At 39.7% G+C, this 27,183-nt stretch overlaps 2 protein-coding genes across 6 annotated transcripts in view; one reads left to right on the plus strand and one right to left on the minus strand.

Moving 5' to 3' along the window:
• The window catches only part of LOC131434417 (phosphatidate cytidylyltransferase, photoreceptor-specific), a 46,757-nt gene that overhangs the window by 4,952 nt on the left and 14,622 nt on the right, over positions 1–27,183 (plus strand). For all 3 annotated transcript variants that reach the window (XM_058601098.1, XM_058601099.1, XM_058601100.1), the window contains 2 exons: positions 7,856–7,980; positions 18,991–19,087. In XM_058601098.1, the coding sequence (XP_058457081.1) occupies positions 7,856–7,980; positions 18,991–19,087 (222 nt within the window). The remainder of the gene's footprint in view (positions 1–7,855; positions 7,981–18,990; positions 19,088–27,183) is intronic.
• On the minus strand, positions 19,530–27,171 carry LOC131434418 (uncharacterized). 3 transcript variants are annotated; one of them, XM_058601101.1, is made up of 5 exons: positions 26,926–27,171; positions 25,996–26,830; positions 19,979–20,287; positions 19,782–19,918; positions 19,530–19,718 (listed from the first exon to the last, which is right to left on the minus strand). In XM_058601101.1, exons 2-5 carry the CDS (start codon positions 26,698–26,700, stop codon positions 19,646–19,648), a joined length of 1,224 nt encoding a protein of 407 aa, XP_058457084.1. In that variant the 5' UTR covers positions 26,701–26,830; positions 26,926–27,171; the 3' UTR covers positions 19,530–19,645. The 3 variants fall into 3 exon arrangements, with proteins under 3 accessions (XP_058457084.1, XP_058457087.1, XP_058457086.1); XM_058601104.1 differs by having other exon boundaries at positions 25,996–26,842; XM_058601103.1 differs by having other exon boundaries at positions 25,996–26,855; positions 26,926–27,009.

The following is a 27,183-nucleotide window of genomic DNA, read 5'->3' on the forward strand; positions in this document are numbered from 1 at the left end:
AGTCTGAAAATTTTGACAGTTGTGATGATAATATCGAAGTGGAAGCTGCAGATGAGCAGAATATTGTTTCAACACGTAGTGGACGAAAAATACAGCCGCCTACAAGACTGAAGGATTACGATATAACATTCGCTGGTTTTGCTCTCAGTGCAACTGAGTTCGTTGAAAACCTACCGAGCAGCATAGCCGAGATGAAAAAGAGGTCCGATTGGCCAAAATGGCAATCAGCAATTCAGGAGGAAATGGATTCACTCCAGAAAAACAATACGTGGACACTAATGAAGCTTCCAAAAGGTCGGAAGGCGATTACGTGTAAATGGGTACTCCGTATAAAACCCGGTGAAGGCGAGGTACCAGATCGATACAAGGCACGTCTGGTTGCTCGTGGCTTCAGCCAACGTTTCGGTTTCGATTACACGGAGACATACTCGCCGGTTGCACGATTAGATACATTGAGGGTGATGCTAGCTGTAGCCAACCAGGAGCGCATGTTGATCCACCAAATGGATGTACGAACAGCGTTCCTATACGGAGACTTGACTGAGGAAATATTTATGACACAGCCAGAAGGATTTGAACGAGGAGATGAGCTTTTTTGCCGACTGAACAGATCACTCTATGGTCTCAAGCAAGCTTCTAAAGCTTGGAATAATCGTTTTCATTGTTATATTTCTAAGCTTGGGTTCAAACGAACAAACTGTGATCAATGCCTGTATGTTTGCGATGATGGACTAAGGAAGATTTTTTTGATTCTTTATGTAGATGACGTGTTGATTATCGGCCATGATCTGGATGAGATACGAAGAATGAAAAGCTACCTGGCGAAAGAGTTCGAGATGACAGATTTTGGAGAAGTTACAAATTTTCTCGGAATGAAGATAGACAGGATTGCAGACAAACGTATTATGCGAATCAGTCAACGCAGGTATTTGGAAAATTTGCTTCAAAGATTCAACATGTCAGAGTGTAAACCGAGTTCCGTCCCGATGGAGAGTCGTCTTCGGCTACAGAAAGGGGAGGAATCGAATCGAACGTCCAAGCCGTATCGGGAATTGATAGGCTGTTTAATTTATGTGTCTTTAACCACCCGTCCTGATTTGGCAGCTGCGGTGAATTATTTCAGCCAATTTCAAAGCTGCCCGACGGATGAACATTGGACGTACCTGAAGCGTGTTTTGCGGTATATACGAGGATCTACAGACGTAGGTCTGGAGTATTCTGGTCACGATGGCGTGCCTTTGTTGATGGCTTTCTGCGATGCCGACTGGGCGAATGATGTCGTCGATCGGCGCTCAGTAACAGGTTATCTTTTCAAGGTATTTGGGTGCACAACATCCTGGTCAACAAGAAAGCAGCGGACTGTATCCTTATCGTCCACTGAATCAGAGCTGGTGGCACTTTGCGACGCGACTTGCGAAGGAGTTTGGATGGTACGGCTACTCAAGGAATTGGGGTTTCCGATGAAGAGACCGGTGTGTTATTTTGAAGATAATCAATCAGCGATTAAAACAATAGAAGAGCCGAAAAATCGTAGCAAGCTAAAGCACATTGACGTGAAGAACATTTTTGTGAAAGATTTAGTGCAAGCAGGTAGCATTGAACTAAAATATATACCAACAGAAAAACAAGAAGCGGACATATTGACCAAAGGTTTGGCTCTTGGGTCATTTTTGCGACATCGCTCAGCAATTGGTCTGAGAGTTTGTGTAAATTAAGTGGGAGTATTAGGGAATAATTTACTGCCAAACTGAGTAGGATATTATTACAGTATATTTCCTTGCACCTTTCCCTCGGTTTGTTGTTAACCTTTTTCTTTTTTTTAATAATAAATGTAACCAAGAACAGAATTGAAAAAGATTACTCGCGTAAGTTTTGCTGATTTACTTGGTCCGAAAGTCATCCTGCCCAATAGGAGCTGGATAAAATTATACATCAACTTATCGGAACATAATACTTTTCATTTAAATCTGAGTTTTCTAAGACTTGAAGTCTAGCCGTTTATGAGAAATTGGAGTGATTTCCGGTTTGGAGCACACAAGCACTTTTCCGGTACTTCCGGAAACCGGAACGATGATCCGGTAAACCCAGAAACAACGTCTTTGATCATCAACACATCATACCTGCCTAATTGAAGAATTATACGGTATAACGGCATACGGCATTTGAATGTAAGGAGTGTATCGAAAACAAGCTATCCACATACATTGGTGTTGTACGCTTGTATTTGTGATGGTTTTTTATGCTCAGATCACACCATGCTGTGCGTTTGGCTGTCAGCTTTCGTTTGTTTACTTGTTTGTGTGGTTGTAGTGAAAGGTCATTTTTTGTGAGCAGTTCTTCGGTATTTTCCGTTAACTGAGTGCAAATGAAAAAATATCTGATGTGACTTCATCACATCGTTTTAGTTCGTGTGCTGTCCGACCTCGCCACCGCCCGCTCGTTTGGGTCAAATTAAAGCAAAGAAACCTAACCTTGAGTAGACCGTGAAATGGAGGCAACCTTGGGCGTTAGTGTGAAGAGCTTATATGTTATTTTGCATGAACATTTAGTCGTGAAAAAAAATTGTTCACGACAATCGCTCAAAAAAGACGTTCATATCGTTTATTTAGGTTCGGCTTTAACCATTATGGTCGTTCGCCGGGTTCGTTTTTTAGCCAACTGTTGTAAATACATCGAGAATCTTGTACAATCAAGTGGGCTTTGAAAACTTTACTTGTGTAATTCCACAAATCGTATTTCTAGCTCGATTAGGATACGGTCGATTAATCGTCGTCGTCTAAGTCTAAGTGCCTAAGCGCTACAAAACAGATTTATGTCTTAGCGTTCCACAGCTTCCAATCTCTTATCCTTTACATCTTAAGTGACCAACATGATGTCAAACGATTTTCAGACGGACATCATCAAAACCGGTATTTCCGTCGACTTCGACAAAAATAATGATGACATCACAATTGCCCAACTGGATGAATTTGATACGAACGTCCTTTAATGGATACAATCATAATTATGAAATCGTCATCTTGCGGTTAAAATGGACGATTATGTTTCGGAAGATGTTTTGGGGCAACATCCGGACTTCCGCAGGGAAGCCATCTTGGCCTTTTGACCTTCTTGCCGTACTTTAACGCTGTTAATTTTTCGCTGGACTTTCAAATTCAAATTTTGTATTCAAAGCTTTATGATTAGTAGATCAACCTGCATCAAGCATCTTGGTGTTTTTCTTGGCGAGCAGTTGACATTCAAGCAACAGCTTCGTGATAAGGATGACCAAGCATTTTACGGATGTTTACAGCTTGAAATTATGGAACCGGAAAACGTATCCAATTAAAATTCAGCATTGTTATACAAGTATGTGAGATCTTTCATTTGAATCTAAATTTGTAAAAATCGGTTCTGTCATCTACGAGAATATCAAGTGCATATTTTTTGCACACACACAGACATTTTGTGAACTCGACGAGCTTAGTCGAATGGTATATGACACTCGGCCGTCCGGGCCACGGTTAAAAAATCGGGTTTCACAGTCATTGCATAGACTTTTTATATGAAAAAAAAAAACAAAAATAATCTTAAATTGAAATTTTTACACTAATCACCTTGTATCTCTGAAACCGGAAGCTGGATCCGAAGAAAAATCAGGAATATTTTATGGCATCTAAAGACCTTTCATTTGAAGCTAAGATAGTGGAAATCGGTTCATCTCTCTTGAAGAAAAGTGTAGATTTTTTTCTTATTTTTAAACACATCAATCTGTAATTCCGGAACCAGAAGTTAGATGCTGATTTTTATGGAACCTTAACACTTTTTTACTTAATCTGAGTCTGTGAAAATCAGTGTAACAAGAATTAGTGTTGAACAGAATTACATTCTGCGCAGGTCGTCAACACCGTGAAGAAGGTTTCAGTACACGTCAACAAATGGACCGTTTGTGGATTTATTTTGAGCGCCGCTCGTCTCGCGCAAGAAAGGTGCAATCATTTTCATCGAAATTCTGCTGGTTCTTCACATTCGAGAAAGATGATAGATGAGCTGGCTCATCGAGCGCGGGATAATTTTTATCAGCACTTTTCATCACCTAAAATTCTACAGGATTTTTGTTTTCGAAAGTATATTTCGCATAGATACAAATATGTATATAAGGAGCACAAGAAAAAACTAGGAATAGGTAATGCCAGAGACACAACCGCGAGATTGACGTAGGACTGCATTCGAGATGTGTAGAGATATTAATTGATTTGATACCGTTTGACCGTTTAAGATTTTGTAGTGCTGAAAAGGACAATTTGGTTTCCAAAGATTGCGTTTGCATTCTAGGAGGTAGGGCGGCGATTTAAGAGAGTTTTGTTAATACGTGCTTTACGTCACTTGTGGGGTTCGGAAAAGGACCGTTAGTGGCTTTGGAGTACTGGAAAGGAATGTTTGGTTGCGGATGATTACGACGTTTGTATTCCAGGAAGTAGGGAGTAATTTCAAATCATTTGCAACGTTGAGCCTAGATGATCGTGCCACAAGTCGTACAATCGTTCATATGTTTTATTATTTCATACAACTTAATATTTGAGTCAAAGAAACCTTCAAAATGCCGATCCTAATTCATTTTTAGAAGGACTCGTTTGGTGCGAATTTCGTACAGCGAAAAGTGCACAAAGCTTATCAAGTTATTCTAGACAAACTGATGATTTTTGCCTTCGATTTGCACGGAAGCAATCTTAATAGTTACTTAGATATCAGGAATCAGAACTGATTGGCTCGTTCCCCTAGTTATTTGGAGATTTGTGCCTTGCCGTAGCTTCTCATCAATTTCCTGATGGGAAGGGAAGGATAAAACGAACATGGAAGAGAATTGTGAAGTGGGTGAGGTGAGAAACCTGCAACCTCCGAGAGGATTTAGAGATTTTACAAAACCGACACCACTCTGCATTCCCGGAAGAATGCAGAACGATTCGCAGTATGTATGAGCAGAAATAAATTCGGCACCCCATAAAGGATGCCAAACAATCTGCTAAAACCTTTTTGAGGTCAATACAGAAAGGATTCATTCACTCCAGGAAGAACGATGAATCCTTTTGACTATAGCTCCTTACCACATTGGGTGAGAAATGATAGAATATCCTTTAATTTTAGCTCCGCATACACAGTCCTAACCATGTTTGGAGAACCAAAAACCCGGATACGTAGTTGCGTCAATGCGGGACAGTTACATATCGGATGATATGAAGTACCGTAATTGCATTCACACAAATCACACGAATAATACTCAGCACGTTGAATAGTAGCCAATTGATAATTAAAGAAAGACGTAGTCCTACGTTAAAACTTCTGCCTAAATATTCAAAACAAAGATTGACAGTGATTTTGCAATAGTTATGGTCCCATATGGAAAATCGGCATGTCGAGAAAAAGACTTCAAATAAAATTTTGTCTCCGAATTTTTTGATTTATGGTGCTACCTAATGCTAAATCATGGTATTATTACATGAAATATCCAATATTGCAACAAATGAAATGATTGAAATTTGCACTGAATGGGACTGACATGCCGGTACTTTGCTTATGGGACAGATCTGAGTTGATATTTTTTCACATTTCACTGAACAAACCCTCAACTTTTATTGCAATTTCTGAGAGTATATTGAAGATAGATCTCATTCCTCAAGCTAACTTAAAATTGGCGAAAATCGATATGGGACTGATATGCGAGTATTGGCAGTGTAGTCCTACAGTTAACAGTTCGAAACCCTAATGGCTGTTCCTAGTACTAAATTTAGTAGAATTATTTGAACACTTTCACTTTTGTGTACCATTTGATACACTGAAGAAGGATGTAATTAACATTCCGAAATACGTATCTACATTAAAGACTGTTCCAGAAAGTGTGGACGCAACCAAAAACCGCTGCCATTTCGCAATGGTTCAGAATCGGTCAATTTTTATGGCTGTCCTGTTGTTTACACTCTTCTCTAACCACTTGTGCAGTTGTTTATTCATTTTCATTAGTTTGTTTCGAAATGCGTGGACTTTCAGCAGAACAACGTCGAAAAATTGTGTAAAAATGGTGCACAGAACGCGGACTGTCACTGAGAAAGATAGCAAAAATAGAAGGAGTAAGTGAAAAAGAGGTACGAAATGCAATTAGGAAGTTCGGCAAGGATAACACCTTTGAGGATAAACCGAAAACGGGTCGAAAAAAAGGTCCTGCTAACCATCAGTTGGATAAACGTATACTGAAGGCGTTCGAGCAAAAGGAGGAGGTTTCAGTTCGGGATGTGGCCAAAAAATTGGGCACTTCGAAGTCAAATGTTCTTCGTGCTAAAGAACGTTTGAATCTTCGAACCTATAAGAAGCAGAAACAACCAAAACGTAGTCCGAAACAAGAAGCATCGATCAGGCCGAGGGTTCGAAAGCTGTACAATACGATTCTTGCTGTAAATTTGAACTGCATAATCATGGACGACGAAACCTACGTGAAACTCGATCACAAATCTTTGCCGGGACCACAATATTATACGGTGCGAGAAGGGCAAGTGCTAAACCAGTCCGAGACATCGATTGAAGTCGAAAAGTTTGGTAAGAAAGCTATGGTCTGGCAAGCAATTTGTAGCTGCAGTAAGATTTCGGAACCCTTCATCACCACTGCTTCAATGAACAGCGAAATATACATCAAGGAATGTTTACAAAAACGACTTCTACCCATGATTCGAAGCCACAAGGATCCTGTTGTCTTCTGGCCAGATCTTGCTTCTTGCCACTGTCATTTTCGTCCCAAAAGACCCACAACTTCGACCAATTGAGGAATTTTGGACATTAACGAAGGCACATCTTAGGAAACATGTCTCGGCAGCCGAAACTATTTAACAGCTCGTAAAAGATTGGAAAAAAGTGTCAAAACTTGTCGCCAAGAAGTCTGTACGGAATTTAATGAGGAACGTTCGCAAGAAAGTGCGCCAGCTGGTCTACAATGGCTAAACAGCAAATGTTGAGAATAATATTCTGTTGTTGTAGTCTAATATTATCAGTATATCGAATAAAATTTGAATATCTAACATTTTTGAATTATTTACAGCGAAAACAACGTGCGTCCATACTTTCTGGGACAGTCTTTATAACGTTAGTTGTACTTCAGTAAATGTTCAGTGACTTTTGTGATGGTGTAGTGACGTTAAATAAAATTAATACAGTAGAATTAAATAGTACAACAAAGTAAAACTGTTCCTAGTAGTTTTTTACTCCTGAAAAGTTTTCCATTCTATTCTGAGACACACTTTTGGGGGAGTAAGTCACAAACCAAAAATAAAAACCATTGAACTCTGACGTGCCTCGTCCGATCGATGTTATGTAAGCGAACTGTTATTGTCTAGAGGTACACAACTTTTGAATGATTTTGAAACCGCTTCATTCAATTTTGAATGCCGTAATGCTCCCTATAGTATATTGATCGAATTGGGGCTGATTGAATAACTTCCTATAGTTGCTTGAAATTCTTATCAGAAGTATCGGTTGATAAAACGCGAAACCAAAAAAAAAAGCGACAATGTGTTCGCGTAATTTTCAACTACTCATTGATAAGAGCCGTCGAACTCATTCGTGATAAGAAAACTAGATTTTGGGTGCTACCAATCTAAGCTGGAAGTAGAATCGGATGATGCAAAGTCATAGTTCTAACAAAACGTGATTGGGTCTATATTTGTTTCGTTTACTAACATCGTGAAGATGTGCGCCTAGCTTAAAAGCTATGTCTTATATTAGCGGTTTCAATTGCTTTCCATACATGTACTGTAGTAGTACGTCAGTTTACTACAATTGCAAAGTGGTGTGACGATCTAATTGAGTGCTTGTTTTGTTCTATTTTGTACAGGTTGATTCGGAGGAGGAGAAACTACCGGACGAAAAGTATGTCGAAGAATTGGCAAAATCTTTACCCCAGGGCACAGACAAAACTCCAGAGGTTCTTGGACAAGCGCTGAGTGGATTACCGGACAGGTGAGTGAAATCGGACGCTGAGGGACGCAATCCGTGGAACGCAATGATATCCTACGGTTGTTACCTTTGCTATTCTGACGCCCGCAACGCTAGACAAACAGCTCGCTCTTAATTTAATATCGCGGTTAAACAAAAAAAAACTATTTAATTACCACATTTATCGACCTTAACGAGCATTACTTGCTTTACTGGTTATTGCTTCTATACGCGAAAGCTCGAACTTTCCGCTTACATGAGACACCGCGCGAGTCAAGGTCGAGCGAAGCCCGTGCATGTTTTAAACGTTTTAAAATTAACCGGGTGTTGCATTTTACAGTGCGCGGAACGATGATTAATCCTGATTAACCGGAGGGAAGGAAGCGCGGGCTCATTTGTAAAAGTCAACACTGCCGAGTGTCACTTTCGGTGAACTTTTGTCTTTTGTTCGGTAATCGTTCGCAACCGTTACTGCTTTGTTTCACTTTCAAACGGCCATTTGACCGGATTGGTGGCGTGGCCACACAACACCAATGAGTCAAATGAGTGCGAACGTTGAATGGTGCTTCCAATAATCTCAAGGAAAACCATTCTATTTTTAGATTGTTCCTTGGTGAAATGGCGAAATGTTTGTAGACGTTTGACACAGATTGGATGATTGTAAACATTACGAGAGGCGTTCTCCAGCGATGCGCTACGGTACGGCGTCTCTATTTTTAGCTAGTCTTCATATTTTTATTGATTTGATTGAGTAAGCTTTTCTCGGTGCCGTTGGAGTTGCGGAAGTGTTGATGCTTACATTGCAATTTAATTTCTTCTGGGTGAGCAAAATACTCGTGGCAAGATTTTATTTACATGCAATGTTTGAAGATAAGCCTGCTTCTGTTTAACCTTTGCGATCTGAAACTGTGTTGAATGAAAAATAAAGAGTAAATATGATTCAACATTATTTGACAAATCAAACTAATCAGGTCAGCAACTGGAGTCGTTATCCTGACTTGCTAGCCGTACGAGAATGCGTTCCTCTAGGTTCAAGTGTGGTCTCAATCAAAGACATCATATTACCAAGATATTCAATTCTCACATTTCACGAACAAATCGCAAGCAACATACTTTTTTTGCGAGCATGGCGCCCTCAGGCGAGTTCGCACCGAATCTTGTACCTGGAAGTAGGTGACAGAAATGTCAAATTCGTGCGCGCCATAATAGCAGCACTGCGCACCCATACAATTGACATGTAATGTTGAATGTGATGCCGTACGATGTGATGGCGTTGCGTTGATGAACTGAAGATTGATCTCGCTAAAAGCTGACAGGGTCTGTCTCAATCCTATTCAAAATTTCATCTCTATGGATCACTCTACCCGTTTTTTTTTTTTTCAATTATATAATTTATTAAGGCACACTGCTTAAGCTCTAAGATGCCAAGGGCTTTTTCTAATTTTAATTAACAAATAACTTAAAACTAGGATAGTATATTAAGATAATGTAATGACTTTGGCAGATCCCGCCTTCAGCTGGCAATCGGCACCGGCCGGCGTACTGAATGTAACACGTTGGTAAGTATCTTGGTATTAGCCGCTTTTTTCTGTCCGTGTGGGTTCGCGGGGAACACCCCCAGGCTACGAATACCAGGCGGGTGGCCCATATTCATCTCATAGACTACAGCGGCCGTCCGTGGGCAATGATGATGATGTTACGGAGGAAAATGAAAAAAAAAAAAAAAAAAAAAAACAAAATATACAGAGAAGTAAATATTACGGAAAACAGAGTAAAAAGGGGATATGGGAACAAAATGACTAAGAACGACAAAGATCTAATTAGTTGACATCGAGATGGTGAAAAAACGTGGGAGGGGGAAGCAGAAAATTTAGTGACAGCAGAAATATCTTGTTAGTTCCAATGAAGATGGTGGACAGACGAGGGATGGGGAGATTCGGGCGGATGTTAGTGTCGAACCTGTGGGTGGAGTTTCTTCTTAGCATCAGTCGAGGAACAGGGGTAACTAACGCAGATTACACTTGTATATTAATGTGTTTAAGGAATTTATATATGAGAAGCATATATGAACTATCCCGACTCGCCAACACATCTCGAACCGGAACATCAGGTGGTCTACCTCGGGCCCTGAGGGAGTCCTTTAAAACAGACCTGGCGTCACAATACCCCACACATGACCATACGACATGCTCGATGTCCTGATAACCGTTGCCACAGGTGCAGAGACCGCTCTCCATGACCCCAATACGCCGAAGATGTGCGTTGAATGTGTAGTGATTAGACATGAGCCGAGACATAACACGAATGAAATCGCGACTCACGTTCATCCTCCTGAACCAAGGTTTCGTCGATACCCTAGGGATAATGGAATGTAGCCATCGTCCCAGTTCGTCATTACTCCATGAAGTTTGCCAACTTTCAAGTGCTCTTCGACGAGAAATACTGAAAAATTCATTGAAGCAGATTGGTCTTTCATAAATATCACCTTCTAATGCGCCCACCTTAGCCAATGAGTCTGTCTTTTCATTTCCCGGAATGGAACAATGTGAAGGGACCCAGACTAACGATATTGAATAAGACCGTTCAGATAAAGTTCGCAAGTGTTCCCGTATTTTCCCCAGGAAATATGGGGGATACTTTCCTGGCTTCATTGCCCGGAGAGCTTCTATTGAGCTTAGACTGTCCGTGACAATGAAGTAATGGTCTTTGGGCAAGGTTTCAATGATCTCGAGGGTGTACTGAATAGCAGCTAATTCTGCGACATAAACTGAAGCCGGATCACTGAGTTTGTACGAAGCGGTGATGTTCTGATTGAAGATGCCGAAGCCTGTGGACTCGTTGATGTTTGATCCGTCAGTGTAAAACATCTTTTCACAGTTGACTGTTCTAAATTTATTATAAAAAATATTTGGGGCCACTTGAGGGCGCACGTGATCCGGAATTCCACGAATCTCTTCTCTCATGGATGTGTCGAAAAACACAGTAGAATCAGAAGTATCCAACAAATGAGCACGGTTGGAAACAAACGAAGAAGGATTAATATTCTGAGCCATGTAATCAAAATACAAGGACATAAAACGGGTCTGAGAATTGAGCTCGACAAGCCTTTCGAAGTTTTCAATCACCATCGGATTTAAGATATCGCATCGGATTAGCAATCGATATGAGAGATCCCAGAATCGATTTTTCAACGGTAAGACGCCCGCAAGCACTTCGAGACTCATCGTATGAGTCGACTGCATGCAACCTAAGGCAATACGCAAACAACGATACTGAATTCTTTCCAGTTTAATGAAATGGGTGTTCGCGGCGGATCGGAAGCAGAAGCATCCATATTCCATTACGGACAATATCGTTGTTTGGTACAGCCTGATCAGGTCTCCTGGGTGGGCACCCCACCATGATCCGGTTATTGTACGAAGAAAGTTAATTCTCTGTTGGCATTTTTGTTTCAGATACCTAATATGACATCCCCAGGTGCCTTTGGAGTCGAACCAGACCCCGAGATATTTGAATGTGAAGACCTGAGCTATGGTTTCACCCCTTAGTTGAAGCTGTGGTTGTGCTGGTTCTCGCTTCCTTGAAAATACAACCAGCTCAGTTTTCTCCGTAGAGAAGTCGATACCAAGTTGAAGAGCCCACGTGGACAAGTTGTGGAGTGTATCTTGTAATGGTCCTTGCAGATCGGCAGTTTTGGATCCTATAATGGACACAACGCTGTCGTCGGCAAGTTGTCTTAGCGTGCAAGATGTGTTGATATATTCATCGATATCTTTTACGTAAAAATTGTATAAAAGGGGGCTTAAGCATGAGCCCTGAGGAAGACCCATGTAGCTAAATCGTATTGTCGACAAATCACCATGTGCGAAATACATGTGTTTCTCGGACAATAGATTATATAAAAAGGTGTTCAAAACCGGCGAAAGACCATGCTGGTGCAGCTTCTTAGATAGAATATTTATAGAAACTGAATCAAAAGCCCCCTTGATGTCTAGAAATACTGATGCCATTTGTTCTTTACGAGCAAATGCCATTTGAATTTCTGTTGAGAGCAACGCAAGACAATCGTTTGTTCCTTTACCCCTGCGGAAACCAAATTGTGTATCTGAAAGAAAGCCATTAGTTTCGACCCAATTGTCTAGACGGAAGAGAATCATTTTTTCGAACAACTTCCGGATACAGGAAAGCATAGCAATCGGCCGATACGAATTGTGATCGGAGGCTGGTTTCCCAGGTTTTTGAATGGCGATAACTCTCACTTGTCTCCAGTCGTGTGGGACAATATTACCCTCGAGGAACTTGTTGAATAAATTCAGCAAGCGTCTTTTGGCGGTGTCAGGCAGATTCTTCAACAAGTTGAATTTGATTCTGTCTAACCCCGGGGCCTTATTGTTACATGACAAGAGCGCAAGTGAGAACTCTACCATCGAAAACGGTGTTTCGTTTGTATTTGATGTCGCGGCGCGGGAGATCTTCTGTTCCGGAACAGAGTCTGGACATACTTTTTTAGCGAAATCGAATATCCAACGGTTGGAATATTCGTCGCTTTCGTTCGTGGTGTTTTGGTTTCGCATTCGTCGGGCTGTGTTCCAAAGAGTGCTCATCGATGTTTCTTTTGTTAATCCGTCAACAAACCGTCGCCAGTAACCTAGTTTCTTTGCTTTGACCAAGTTCTTCATTTGCTTATCTAGCTCTGCGTAATTTCTATAATTATCAGGTGTTCCATATTTTCTGAACTTTTTGAATGCTAAAGATCTTTCCGCGTTCAGTGATGAGCACTTCCACCACGGATTGGGAGGAAGGATGTTAGTTTTCGCGCCGGGTACACGTTTCGTCTGAGCTTGAATCGCGGAGTCGAGAATCAAGCCAGCCAAAAGCGTGTACTCTTCCTCCGGAGGAAGTTCTTGTGTTGTTTCCAGTTTCTCAGACATCGAATTTGCGTAATATTTCCAATCAATATTTCGTGTGAGGTCATACGAAACATTGATTGTCTCCGATGGTCTTAATCCGTTGGCGATTGAAATTACGATAGGTAGATGATCGCTACCGTGGGGATCGGGGATTACCTTCCACTTGCAATCCAACCGTAGCGATGTCGAGCAAAGGGATAAGTCCAGCGCACTTGGTCTTGCTGGTGGTGCAGGAATCCGTGTCATTTCTCCCGTATTCAATATTGTCATATTGAAGTTGTCACAAATATCATGGATCATAGCTGATCTGTTATCGTCATGAAGACAACCCCATCCCGTACCGTGTGAGTTAAAGTCTCCTAAAACCAACGTTGGTGCGGGAAGGAGTTCTATGATATCACTGAGCCGCTGATGCCCAACCGAGGCTCTAGGGGGAATGTAGATGGAAGCAATACAAAGGTCCTTACCTTTGATTGTAACATGACATGCGACAACTTCAATATCTGGTATCGAGAGGAGGTTAATTCGATAAAAGGAATAGCACTTTTTGATTCCCAAAAGTACTCCTCCATAGGGGGTTTCTCGATCCAAACGAATAATATTAAAATTGTGGAAGTTGAGAGATATTTCAGAAGTTAACCAAGTTTCGCACAATGCAAATGCATCGCAATTCGTGGTATATAATAGATGTTTGAAGGAATCAATTTTTGGGATGATACTTCTGCAATTCCATTGTAAAACAGTGATCAAATCCTTGACCTCATTGGATAAATTAGCCATCGAAGGATACAATCGCTGAAAGAAGGGGCCATTTTACAGTCAACTGTTTCAAAAACGTCTCAGCTACGGGTACAAAGGTCATCAAAATACCTTTCAAGGGGTCAGAGATATTGAAAGTTTTAAAAATCCAGTCCACTATATCAGAGAATTTAATAAATCCAGCATTTGGTTGATTCTTTGACTGGTCTTTAGGGGCAATTGAGTTTTTATTTGTCTTAGGAATTGTTGGAAACTCCTTATCAGATCTCAGTTTTTCTAGATCAGGAGCTATTCTTTGCTTCGGTGTTTTACTAACACTACCATTAGCTGTTACTTTTGGAGGCCCCTCAAGGGCCACCTTCGAACCCTTACTAGGTAGCTTATGAGAGGAAATATTTCTCCTTTTCCTGTTGCTACGAGGGATGGCCGAAGATGTGCCTTCGAGAGGGTCGTCTGAATCGCACTCGTCTGTTGACAAGCAAGCATAGGGATTTGCAGATGGGCTTGGTGGTGTAGCACTCTTTAGCATTTCTGCAAATGTGCGCTTGGAGCGTTCCCTCAAAGAGTGCTTTAGCTTATCTCCACGCAATTTGTAGGTGGGACATGCTGAGAGATCATGCGGACCCTCACTGCAGTAGAGACACTTTTCAATGTCTCTTCCGCAAGAGCCATCCGCATGACGCTCTCCACACTTCGAACAACGGGGCCGATTCGCACAATGGGAGGCTGTGTGTCCTAATTGCTGGCAATTAGTACAGTTCATAACCCGCGGCACGAAGAGACGTACGGGTAGACGAACCCTGTCCAGAAGGACATAATTTGGCAAAGCCGAACCAGCGAAGGTCACACGATACGAGTTCGATTGAGGATAAGATTTTGACCCATCCTCGGCGATCGATACTGAATGCAAGCGTTTGCAATCCAGTATCTTCAGATTCTTGAGTAAGGGGTTTTTGAAACCGCCAACCCCGTGCTCAAGAATATCTGCGCAAGTCAAACCTGCATCTGTGACCACGCCGTCTATTTCGACTTCGCGGGCTGGTACATATACGCGATAATCCCGCGTAAAGAGCTCATTTCGAACGATCTCATTAGCCTGCTTTAAGCTGGTCAACGAGACCCTGAGTTTGTCGGAGCGCATTTTTACTATTTGTGTGATAGTCGGGTAATGTGACGTCAGGTTCTTATTTAATGTCAATAAATTCAATGCTTTATCTTTAGATTTGGTCCGGAAGTACACCACATATGGACCGGTCGATAGCGAGGGTTCATCGGAATATTCCTTAATCCGGGGGGTTTTATTACTGTCAACAACAGGCGGATTAGGATCTGTCTTCATTTCTTTGTCTGGAGGGGGAGGACTCATTTTGCTTACTGTAGCACGAGGTTATATTTAGGCAAGTGGTAAATTATAAGAGGGATGCAACAATAAACTGTAATAAGGGCAGAATAAAGAAAAAAGCAATACTTAGCTTGTTGTACAGTTGCAAGGAACGGTCGCCAAGACCTGCTCTTGGTCGATTGTCACTTCAATTGATGCCAAAAAACCTCTACGAGGAAAAGCACAAAGCACCAGCTAACGGTTCGGTGCGAAGGTGCAAAAAACCTCACCGAGGAAAAGGCACAAATAAACTGTTTATAGTTTGTATGGACTAACGGTATCACTTCACTTCAATGTTCGATCACAATCGACACAGGGAACAATGGCCGCTTGTTTATAATCCGCACACTTGGCCTTGATCGGCGGAACAATAACCGGCTAACGGTACCGTTTCGATCGACCGCTCACAATAAGGCACTGTTCTATTATATAATGCGAAAAAAAAACCTCTCAGAGGAAAAAGCACTATTGTCTATCACGCAATATCGTCCGACCACTTTATCACACACACAACTGGTTTTCAATGCTTTCGCAGTAAATCCAAATCACGTCTGTTCGCTCAGAAGGTTGAAACGGCAATGACTCTACCCGTTGGTTGGTTGTTAGTAGTAATGGAAGAGAAAGAAGGCTAACCTAATAAATAAAAATAAACTGAAACTCCAACCGTCTTAATGAAATGATAAAGAAGTTTCATGTATGGAAGTTCACGACTAGCAAGCAAGACTGTTGCGAACTGGGACATTGGATAGTCTACCTTGAGTACGCAAGGAATTTATTAGTTGAGCTCTGACATCACGATACTCCACGCATGTCCTAATGACATGATCAATACCCCGATAACCTTCGCTACAAGCACAATGATTAGTCTCGGAAAGTCCAATTCGAAGGAGAAGTCCATCTAACGTGTAGTGATTGGACATGAGACTGGACATCACACGAATGAAGTCCCTACTCACATCCAGTCCCCTGAACTATGCCTTTGTTGATATTTTAAAAATAATTGAGTGCATCCACCCGGCCCAGATCCTAAGAAACTTACCAGCTGGCAAGTATCCTTTGGAGAGGTGCGCTATAGTATTCGTTAAAAGAATTCGGTCACTCATGAATCCTCGAGAGCACCACATTTGGCTAAGTTATTGGCTCTCTCATAACCTGGAATGGAGCAATGAGTTGGGACCCATACTATAGTGAATTGATGATTATTATTCCATATGTCGGTCAGATACTCACCCCTATTCTGTATTTCGATCGAATCGGATTTTTTCGAACGAATGTAAAAATTTTGCATTCTGTAATTCGATCGAGTGATGCTTCTGTCTGGAAAACTCGAACTCTTTCGAGCTACAGAATGCAAAATTTCGTATTCGATCGAAACAATCCAATTCGAACGAAATATAGAATCGGAGTGACTGTCTTATTTTGCCCAAGAAAAATTCCCAAAAAGCGATCTTTCAATGGAAGAACTCCTGCCAGAACTTCAAGACTCATTGTATGTGTCGAATGCATGTAGCCTAAGGCAATTCGCAAACAACGATAATGAATTCGATCAAGTTTGATAATATGAGAGTTTGCAGCGGAACGAAAGCAAACGCATCCATATTCCATCACTGAAAGTATCGTAGTCTGTTACAATTTTATTAGATCTTCCGGATGAGCACCCCACCAAGATCCTGTTATTGTTCGAAGAAGATTTACTCTTTGTTGGCATTTCGTTATCAGAAACCTAATGTGTCCTCCCCACGTGCATTTGAAATCGAACCATATCCCAAGGTATTTGAAAGTCAAAACCTGCGCGGTGATTCTTCCCATCATATAAAGCTGAAGCTGCGCGGGATTATAGCAAAGTCCTGGCATTACATTCCTTTTGTGGAATTTGGCCTTTCTGTTTCAACAGACTTCGCAGCCGATTCTTAGTGTACAGAATCATTGTATGGCTAGTACTATGGATCCTACTGACCCTAAGAATCCTTCCAGGTCGGGGCTCGAACATACGACAACTGGCTTGTAAGACCAGTGCCCTATGCATTGAACCACCAACCCGGGCGCGGGATTATGCTTTCTTGAAAAAACGACCAGCTCTGTTTTCTCCGCAGAGAATTCGATACCCTGATGAACAGCCCAAACGGACAAGTTGCAATGCAAGGCAATCGTTCATCCATTTATCTCTACGGAAACCAAACTGAGTATCTGACAACGAACCGTTCGTCTCGACCTAAATATCATTGCATTTTTTAATGCAGGACAACATTGCTATGGGCCTATATGAGTTGTGATTAGAAGCTGATTTATCCGGTTTTTTGAATAGTGACAACTTTTACTTGCCTCCAGTGGTACAATATTTTGCTCAAGAAAATTGTGGTGAACCAAGGTGAATTTAGTTCTGTCCAACCCAGGAGCATTATTGTTACAAGACAAGAGTGCTATAGAAAATTTCATCATTGAAAAGGGGCTGTCATCGTAATCGGTCTTGTCCCCTACACAACCCTGTAATTTTTTGCCCTTGTGTGTTCCTCCTTATAACATAGCAAGTGAAGCATTAAAAGTTTGTAAAATTCACTGAAACAATCCACTATTAAGTTGGATTATCGATTTTCGGAGGTGTGGATAAAGCATGTCAGTTTTATTAGCACTCACGTCATCTCTGACATTACCCACCCTCCTTTTTGCTCTTCTTATATTCACTTGTAGTAATGAATATTTTTTATTTTATATATATCGATAACAATAACTTCAATCATAAACTAGTGGGCCTATTATAATATTTTTTTCCGACGTGGGATCTCTATTTAAAGCTTGATTTGAAGGAATATTATAAAAAACCTGTTTTAATCCACTTAGTGGTGAAATGATGCCTTTCTCATATCAATCATACTATCATATATAATCCTGTGGTATTCTTCAAAATAATTTTCTTCGATTCTTAAAAGAATAATCGAAATCGGTTTGTTTGACCATCTACTGATGGAAAGATTTGAGGTCGATTTAAATTTTTTTTGCGGTTTTCGCCCTTTTCAGGGATGGTATAAATTTTTTAACACACTTTACCGAAAGTCGGATCCGGATGAAATTCAGGAATTACGTACCACAGGACCTTTCATTTGATCCTAAGTTTGTGAATCGGTAGCGCTATCTAAGAGAAAAGTTAGAATATATATTTTCATTTTTTTGCACATTTTACCCCATAACTCCGGAACCGGAAGTTGGATCCGAATAATATTCAGGAATTGTGTATGGGACCACAAGAATCTAAGTTTGTGAAAATCGTTTTTGGTTCCAAGAAAAGTTAGTGCAAAAAAACTTTAAATACTTTCGGACCCGGACCCCGGGAACCGGTATTACCGAAGTCGGTTCGTATGGCCATCAACTAACATGTCTATATATCTATATGTTTTTATTCAAGTCTAGAAGATTTGATATGTTTTTGGAATTATACTCTTAACGATGGTTTAAATTTTCGTTGCATACGAAAATGCACTACTTTTTATAGAAGTTTGGGAATATCGGTTTTGATATCTCTGAGAAAAGTGAGTGAAGATCCATTGTGGAACATAGGTCTCTTATTTCCGTTGCTTCCGGAATCGGAAACCTAGAATCAGAATAGCCGAAATCGGTTTGTTTGACTGTCTACTGATTATGACAACCGATTGAAGTAGTTTCGAGGCCAGCCTAATTTTTTTACGTATTCTACTTTGCCGCTTTGGAATAATTAATTTTATATAAAATTTTAAACTAAGTCGAATGATATTTTTACAAGATTTGTTATGAGAAAGGCAAAACCTGAAATTTTTAATATTTGCAAACCCGGAAATTGAAATCGAAAATCGACTTGCCACTCTGTAAATTATATACTTATTTTAGTGCTATAAAAATGTTAATTCCAATCATTGTATTTGAATATTACCTAAAACAGAATAATGTAAATGCATCATCGAAACAGTTTTAAGTTATCAACATCTTATGTATGATTATTTTTTCTATTTACAGATGGAAAAACTGGGTGATACGAGGAATTTTCACCTGGATAATGATCAGTGGATTTTGTCTCATAATCTACGGTGGTCCACTCGCACTAATGGTTACGGTAAGTGTTTGATATGCCATTATATATACTTTTTGTACACAAGACAAAGGAAAATATCATAGCAATAACAGTCCACTTCCGACTACTTTTGTGTATTCACTTTGCAACAGAAAATGGTATTCATTTATTGTTATTCGTGATTCGTTTAGATTTTGTACTTGCTTATTAGTTTGTGTCGAGGTGTCGTATTTTGTTAGGCGCTTGATTAGAGCTATACCGAAAATCTAACCAAGAGATGACACTCACTCATAGCTAGCTTTCGTTTATTCAGGAAAGCATTACATACTCGCCAGAAAGAAGACAGAATCATCGATTTTTTTTTGTTAGTTCTTATATATTTTTCGATATCGCAGAGTTATTGGTAATAATATCTAAATCATATACAGTACTGGAAGATAAATAGCTAAGTGCTCCCAGTTTCAAAAGTTTCTCGAAGCGAACATTACAGTTCTAAGGCATCCATCATTTATTGCTAGTACATAGTCTTATCCTACGAATATCATAATTTTCAAAGCGGAGTTTGGCTCTTCGTTGTTGCAGCATGCTGTCCACACAATCCTATTTGTAAGAAAACTCTTTCAAATGGTTATCCAGCTGCTTAGCACACTTGGGACAGTTTTCGAAACTATTCCTGAAATGATTTTTAAAAAACCATGATTTTTTCGGCTCGATTCCGACGAAAACTAACCCTTACCGTATTACATTGGTCAACACCTTATTCCTATTAGTTTCGCTAGCTACCTTGGCATGCAGGGCTGCAATTAGCTCGTCTTTGGTCTGAAGCTGCTGCTTGAGATGCGCGATGGTTTCTTCTTGAGCTTCAAAAATTATCTAAAATCAAAAGCAACGATTAAAGTACAGATTTCGGACCGATTTGGGGCTCATACTCACTCGAGATTCCTCCATGCTTTCCGAGTAGGTGGGCGGTTCATCGAGACAGAAGAATTCCCGCACCGTCGGACAGGTCCGCATCGCGTCATCGTCCAGGATGGTGTTGATGAACTTCTGCAGGCCCTGTATCCGGTTGTCGATGAAGCCGCTGTTGAAGTTGTTGCCGAACCATTTCTTCTTTGGCAGTACAAGATTGCAGTGCGGGAAGAGCGTTCGCAGGGTGATGTGCAGCCGGACGAAGTCGGTGTACCGTCGAAGCACTAGCCAACACGTGTGCGAGATACTGTTTTCGATGCGCAGCTTGAAGATCTAGTTTCCGGTTTGTTGGTTGGGTGGGGTGTAAGCGCGTGAGATAAACGAAATAAATAGGTTAAATTAGTGGCGCTAGCGTGAATAAACACATTAGTTTACTTCTAATAAATTAATCTAATTAATTGCGGTTCAATGCACAGGACGCTGGTCTTACAAGCCTGTTGTCGTATGTTCGAGCCCCGACCTGGAAGGATTCTTAGCGTCAGTAGTACTAGTAGTACTAAGTACTATCATTAAAACTAGTTTTATCATTAAAAAAAAAATGATTCCTTGGCTAGATTTTGGAACTGAATTTAGTTCCTTAATTTATACTCGGAGTTTGAATCTAGAATTCTGATTTAAGACTTCAATTTCAGAACTCAACGAAATTCAGGATATGAATTTTAGACCGGAAATGTAAAACTAAATATTAGATCTAAACTCCGAACCTGAATTTCGGAACTGACTTCTGAGCCAGATTTTTTTCAAAATTTGGTTTATAATTTAACTCCTGAATTCAACAAATTCTGAAACTTAATGTCACAATTCATTTAAAATAAATAGAACATGCGCACTTTTTTTTCACCGATGCCTAAAAAAACGAAAAAAATCTAATTTTGGCTCAGAATTATTTTGATTTGTAGGCTATGATAGTTTACGCCCGAACAAATTTTTCTTTTTCTATTCCATTAGCATTTTTTTTAAAGAATTCGATAGTAATATTTTTTGAAAATATGTGTAATATGAGAAAGGTATCATCACACCACTAGTTGGATTGAAACAGATATTTTGTATGTAACGCTTGATATTCGCTTATTTTGTAGTAAATTTCTATATCATGAACATTCGATGTATTTCAAATAAAAAACATCGAAAAAAATGATCAAAACATGAATTTTCGGATTATTTTTACAACTTTAATAGTGGTTTTCTCAAAGGTGTCCAGTTAATTTTTTAAATATTTTTAAAATCAACTAAAATGTTGGTTATATTATTGATATAAAAAAATTAAATTCTATCATTCTTTAACGTATGTCAAACAGAAGTTGAAGAAGAGTAGAAAGGTGATTCGGGATATGACAAAAACAAAGACAAAACAGTGTAGCGAACAATAGTGTCTTCAAACTGTACAAAAACGATATACCACAGCCTGAAATTTGGCCATTGCGACAAAATTCAATTTGTATTGATTTCAAGGGCTGTAAAGTTTGACCAGCAGCAATCGAAGATAAAATGCTAGAAAAAGAACAGATGCATCTAGACGTAAAAGATGTTTATGAAAAACAACTCATAAACAACAACAGAGCTTGTAAATCAGTGTATATTATGCTCAGACGTGAACAAGATGCAATTGCATTCGCTTCGGTTAACAACGAGGTGTGGTAGACGGTGCAATAAAAGTGCGTGTACATGACCTTCCTTCGCAGGTTACTGAACATTACGTTCGATAAAATGTGTCAAAGTCAGTGATGGCATTTAACTAGAGTGATACACCAATGCGCAAGTTTCAATTCTACACTGCGGATGCATTCGTTTTCAGAAAGCACGCTTCTCCTCAGTGTCTATTAGACAGACTATGAGTGTGTGCTTGTGTTGAAGGAAGCTGGTGCGAGAGAACCACATGAACTTCGCATGAATCGCTCTCACGTGCTATCGTCCAAATACACCCAAGTGACCACTGGCGCGTGATGGTGAGCGAACACTTCTGTTAACTTCAATGAATTGAGAATAGATCTGGCTTTGCTATAAAAAACTTGCAGGGAAAAACGTAAATTCAACGATAAATTGTTATATTTTGCTGGTTTTGCTTGTCCCACGCTTTTTCTACGCAAATCATACACCATAGTGTTCACCGGCGTGTACACCTCTGTGAAAGTATCTGCATCCACCTCAGAGAATTTGATAGCTTTGCTCTAGCACTTTGGTGCGATTCAGAGCTAGAGGTAAAAGAAACTAAACACGCGCACTCATAATGCGTGCACACTTTATACAACAGTGTTGTGTATGTGTAAAAGAGAAGAGCTCTCGTTGAAGTTGTCAGTGCGAGGGACGGAATGTTGGGGAGCTTGTACACGGGCAAAAATCCGATTCTAGAAATGAGCGAATCGAGTCATGATTTGGGAAAAAATCAGGGTGGCAAGTGACCGGGAAAATCGGGAAGAACCGGGAAAAAGTCGGGAATTTTAGTGAAAAAACCAGGAAAAATATTACTAGCTCAAGTAAGAGTAACAGTTGCAAGCATCATGATGTTTTTTTCAATAAGTGCAAAGTAGGAGACAATTCCCAATTCCGCGTTTGAGCGAGATGTTCAGTAAAAGTGTTGAAACAACTTATTACCTCATACAGGTTCTATGTTGAACATTCCTTTGGAAATTGGGCCAACACCCCAAACCATTGGACGAGACCAATTATTTTTAAACCCAATTAAGCAATTTTAAATCAATCAGAAAGCATCAGAACTTGCTTAGATGTTATCAAGAATAAAACAATGAAAGCTCATCTTAAAAAAAGGGATAAATAGGATGCTTCTGTTGGCTTTTTAATAAGTTTTAGAATAGGTATTCAACACACTAGCAAAATTGATGGCGTGAACTTTGATCTTATCCACCGTTTTCAGGAAGTATTTGAGTTTCTTCTTTGAGAGCTGAAACTGATTTCTGAGGACCAGTATAAAATCTAGAAAGTTTTAAAATATGGATTGATTTATTTTGTGAATCTATGTTTAGTTTTCTTTTGAAGGTTCTCAACTATTTCATAGTAGGATCACAAGAACATTGATATTGATGTAGATGAGGGAGAATTGAATTTAGTTTGAGCTTTTGGAACTGATAGACTCCTAGTTTCAATAATGTACTGATTTCAATTATGTATGGCTGTATCGATATTTCCTAAAACAATTTCAGGGTTTTACATTGTCTTTGATATGAGATCTGTATCCTGGCCGTTTAGTTCTAAGGGGTTAGAATATACAACTAATTGCATTAATCATTGCTTAATTTGAAACCCTGAATGTTATTGGTAGATGATATGAGTCAAAATCAGTTCACTACAAATGTTACATTGATCTGCTAGAATCAGCTCAATTGTAGATGGATTACTCATAGAAGATAAATTAGTTGGGCTATTTGGAAATAAAACTGTCTAAAACCAGCGGAGAAGAACTCGTACTGTCTGATTATTTCACGAGAGATGCCTAGCATTTAGAATCCTGTTAGGGAAAAATATATCGATATCTTGTGAGTTTTTACAGTTATCATTTTATTTATTTGCTCATCAACGCATGCAACGCATGTCGTAAATATGCTGCATCTCCAATATTGTTTATTGACTAATAGCTAATAGGTACATTAGAAAAAAGTTGGTGTTTTAGAAGAGCAAGTCGTGGCAGCCAAACGGTTTTGCTAAATATTAGATATATGTACATCTAATGATTCAAAATAGAATTTTATCACATGAGAATTAAATTATTTTTGTCTGATAGGACATTGTCAATAATTGATTGTATGGTTTCCATCACAATCTGAGCATGACAATTCATCTTCATTAAACTGATGTGCCTGCCAGCGAATTACTAAAATTTCAACAGCCATATGACAATTTGTTGTACCATGGTCGAAGCCCTGGCAATAACGATATTGTGTTAGGTTCGCTGTCCCATCATGTCGTTTTTAATTTTCCCGCCGAACTAAGATTTTTACTTCCACTTCCGGAAGGAACGAAGAAAGCTCTGTACAAAATGCTTTGAAGGTGCAGGCATAGATTGTTGTTAGTTTTCCAGAGTAGCAAGTATCCATTTTAGGGATTGTTATTCCTTATTAATTTATTTTCAATCATATGTATACCAAAAATAATAAAGCCCGCCATGTGCGCTCCGAAAAAAAACAATTACGTGTAACCGAAACCCCTGGATGACTAGAAAAAGGCTTCATGCTATTCCTGTGTGCACTAGTAATAATGAATGTTCCCTATTTATACATCGAGATTTCCGAAAAGTATTTTAATACTCAATTAGCGGACCTACTATAATGTTCTGTTTTGGACATGGAATATCTGTTCAAAGCTTTAATTGAAGGAATATGCAAAAAAAAACTCATCAGAGGCGATTTGAATCTATTCCAAAAACCGGGAATTTTTATCTCGCAAACCGGGAAAAAACCGGGAATTCGAAATCGGCAATTCACTTGCCACCCTAAAAAAAGTTTATTTTTATGTTATGATAATACATCATGATTGGAAGTTCTCGTATCATGAACTTTTGTCAAAATTTTGCAAATACCAAATATAATACTTTTTTCAAAAATTGTCTGCAAAATCATCTTATTTTAAATAAATTTTATTTAAAATCATCATGACTTCATGAGAAGTTAAAATGATTGGTTTTATGATTTTTTAACCATGACAGCAGTAACGGATATCATTCCGTGTACGCAATAGGCCTGACTATTTTTTTTAATAAATAAAGGAATAATGGCCATTCAGTTCAGGCTCGTTTGGCTAGTGTTCAAAATATGATGAGTGGTATTAGAAGGTAAGTTAGAGATTGTTTCAAAAGCCAATAAATCGGAATTATTCGATATTTTTTCTCTCAAATGAGCTTTATTTCAAGAACTCAACATGAAATAATTCACATAGTTTCTAGATAAATCATTTTTTTGGGTTAAATTCAAGTTAAGGATTCATAAATCTTATATCAGATTATTGGTCTTTTTCATCTTCAATTTCAAACTGTATTGGGACAGTTTCAAATATATCCGCTGATTTAAAAAATGATCGATGATGGAAATCTTTGGAAAAATACAGTATAAAATCAATAGACTTTGAAATAAGTTATAAATCTTCTTGAAATTCCGATTAAAAGAAGAATTTTGATAACTCTCATTTAGAGCTTGGACCAGATTTTAAAAAAAAAATCCCTAATAACTGTGAAAAAAAGAAAATTTGCTATGAACTTCGAAAGACTGCAAAGTACATTCCTTTAAGCCCGTTTTCTATAAATATAGAAACATGAAAACAGATTGCGATAATGCGAATGAAAACTCACGACAGCGCACTAATCAATCGGTTTGGATACACGCTAATACGACGATTACCGTCGCGAGCTTTAGTAATAGCAGATGCTTGGAACGATAGCATTGACTGCCTCGCTCTGCTCCGTGAGATAATTATTAAAGTATGTACACGAGCTCCCGGCAGCAACTGCATCATTTATGACGTTAATCATTTAATCGAGTATCATTTGATTGGGTTCGTCTCTGAGCGATTGTTTAGATCTTTTTTCAGGATAACATTTCACATAGTGTTCGAAATTATCATTCAGATCACTGTGTATAAGTTGATGTTCCACCATAAACACCGCCTCTCGAATGGCAAACAAATTAACATATTGTTGACTACAGTCTGACACACCATTGACTGATACTGTTATTACACGATTGCAAGCTCATTTGTTCTTTATGCTGAAAATATTGAACACGCTATCAGTTTCATGTTCGCTCAGCATTAGCGATGTTTTTTTTTGTTGCTCGCTATTAACAGTAGAAAGTGCTGCTAGATGATGATTACTAAACAAGAAACAACAACATCTTGCCAGAAAAAAAAATGCGTCACTTATGTATGTCGAAGTTTCGGTTCGTTTGAATATCAAAACAAAAACATCCCAAATATCGCCTTCTTCTTTGCCTCCTTTTACAAGCAACCTAACGAAAACAAAAATAGCCAACACTTACCGTGAACCGAGCTCTCTCCTCCATGACCTCATAACCGATGATCGGGATCCGCAGGGCAACGTTGTGATTTATTCCAGCATATTTATCCGTTCGGCCCAAATCAGTGCCGCTACTGTCGGACTGCCGTCGACTGCTTTCGTACATCCTGGGGCGGTTCCCGACGATGGCGGCACTGTTACGAAACGGTGCTGGTGGTTGGTTGGTACTCTTCACAGCCAACGTTTTAAGGCACACTTCGGATTTGGCACCCAGGTACAGATTGTTGGAACTAAAACTATGGACCGGATCGCTGGATGCGACATTTGTTGTGGTCCCACCGGGGGACACGACGTTTTCTAGATCGCTCTCGGATTTAGTGAACCGTAGCACCATCGACGGGTGATGCGTGTTGCGTTTCGGCAGACTCGGACAGGAAATAGAGCGTTTCGTGTGATTCAGCAGCCCTACGATTGCCGCTGAAGATGGTATGCTGGCGGTACTTGAATTTCTCCACTTTTCATGGTTACTACTATGATGCTGGTGCTGATGATGGTGATTACCGTGGCCGCTGCCAGTAGCGCTAGCACTAACACTACCGCTACTACTGCCAACTGTGCCTGTTGAACCCCCGACGAAGCTACGACTTTTGTTGATAAAGTGATTTTGTTTCTGTTGCGCAGATGATAATTTGTTCCTGTCCCGCTTCTGTATAGCTCGAAGTGACATCTTTGCTCCTTGTCGAACCTCTGTGCTCGTTCCTTGAGCTTGTTTGTTTGGTATGGTTGTAGTTACTCAGAACGGCTGTAATCAAGCAAAGACGATTCTAACCTTCCATCCCGTGATGTGTTGAACCAACCTATAAACACAGCTACACTTGAGTTCTATCGTAAGTAAAGTATCACCTTGAGTTTGTAGTTGAACTTCGCTTCTTCGTAACGGAGGAATACTCACCATTAAGCCAATTTGTTTGACAAGTACGAAATACTGAGCTTCTTTGTCTACTGTCCGTAAGCAATTGCCAACACTGTAGAGATGGGCAATTCGCTCCTGAGCTGTTCCAGTGAATCGAATCATTGAAGTGAGCTGACAGCTCACAGCTCTTTTCAAAAGAACCGCAGCTCACCAGCTCACTAATTTGCTACCGAATTCACTGTATTATGACGAAAGGAACACGCAACGAGCTGATCGGATCTTCGGCTCTTTGAAAGA

The sequence above is a fragment of the Malaya genurostris genome, chromosome 3, assembly GCF_030247185.1.
Source record: "Malaya genurostris strain Urasoe2022 chromosome 3, Malgen_1.1, whole genome shotgun sequence".
NCBI lineage: Eukaryota > Metazoa > Arthropoda > Insecta > Diptera > Culicidae > Malaya > Malaya genurostris.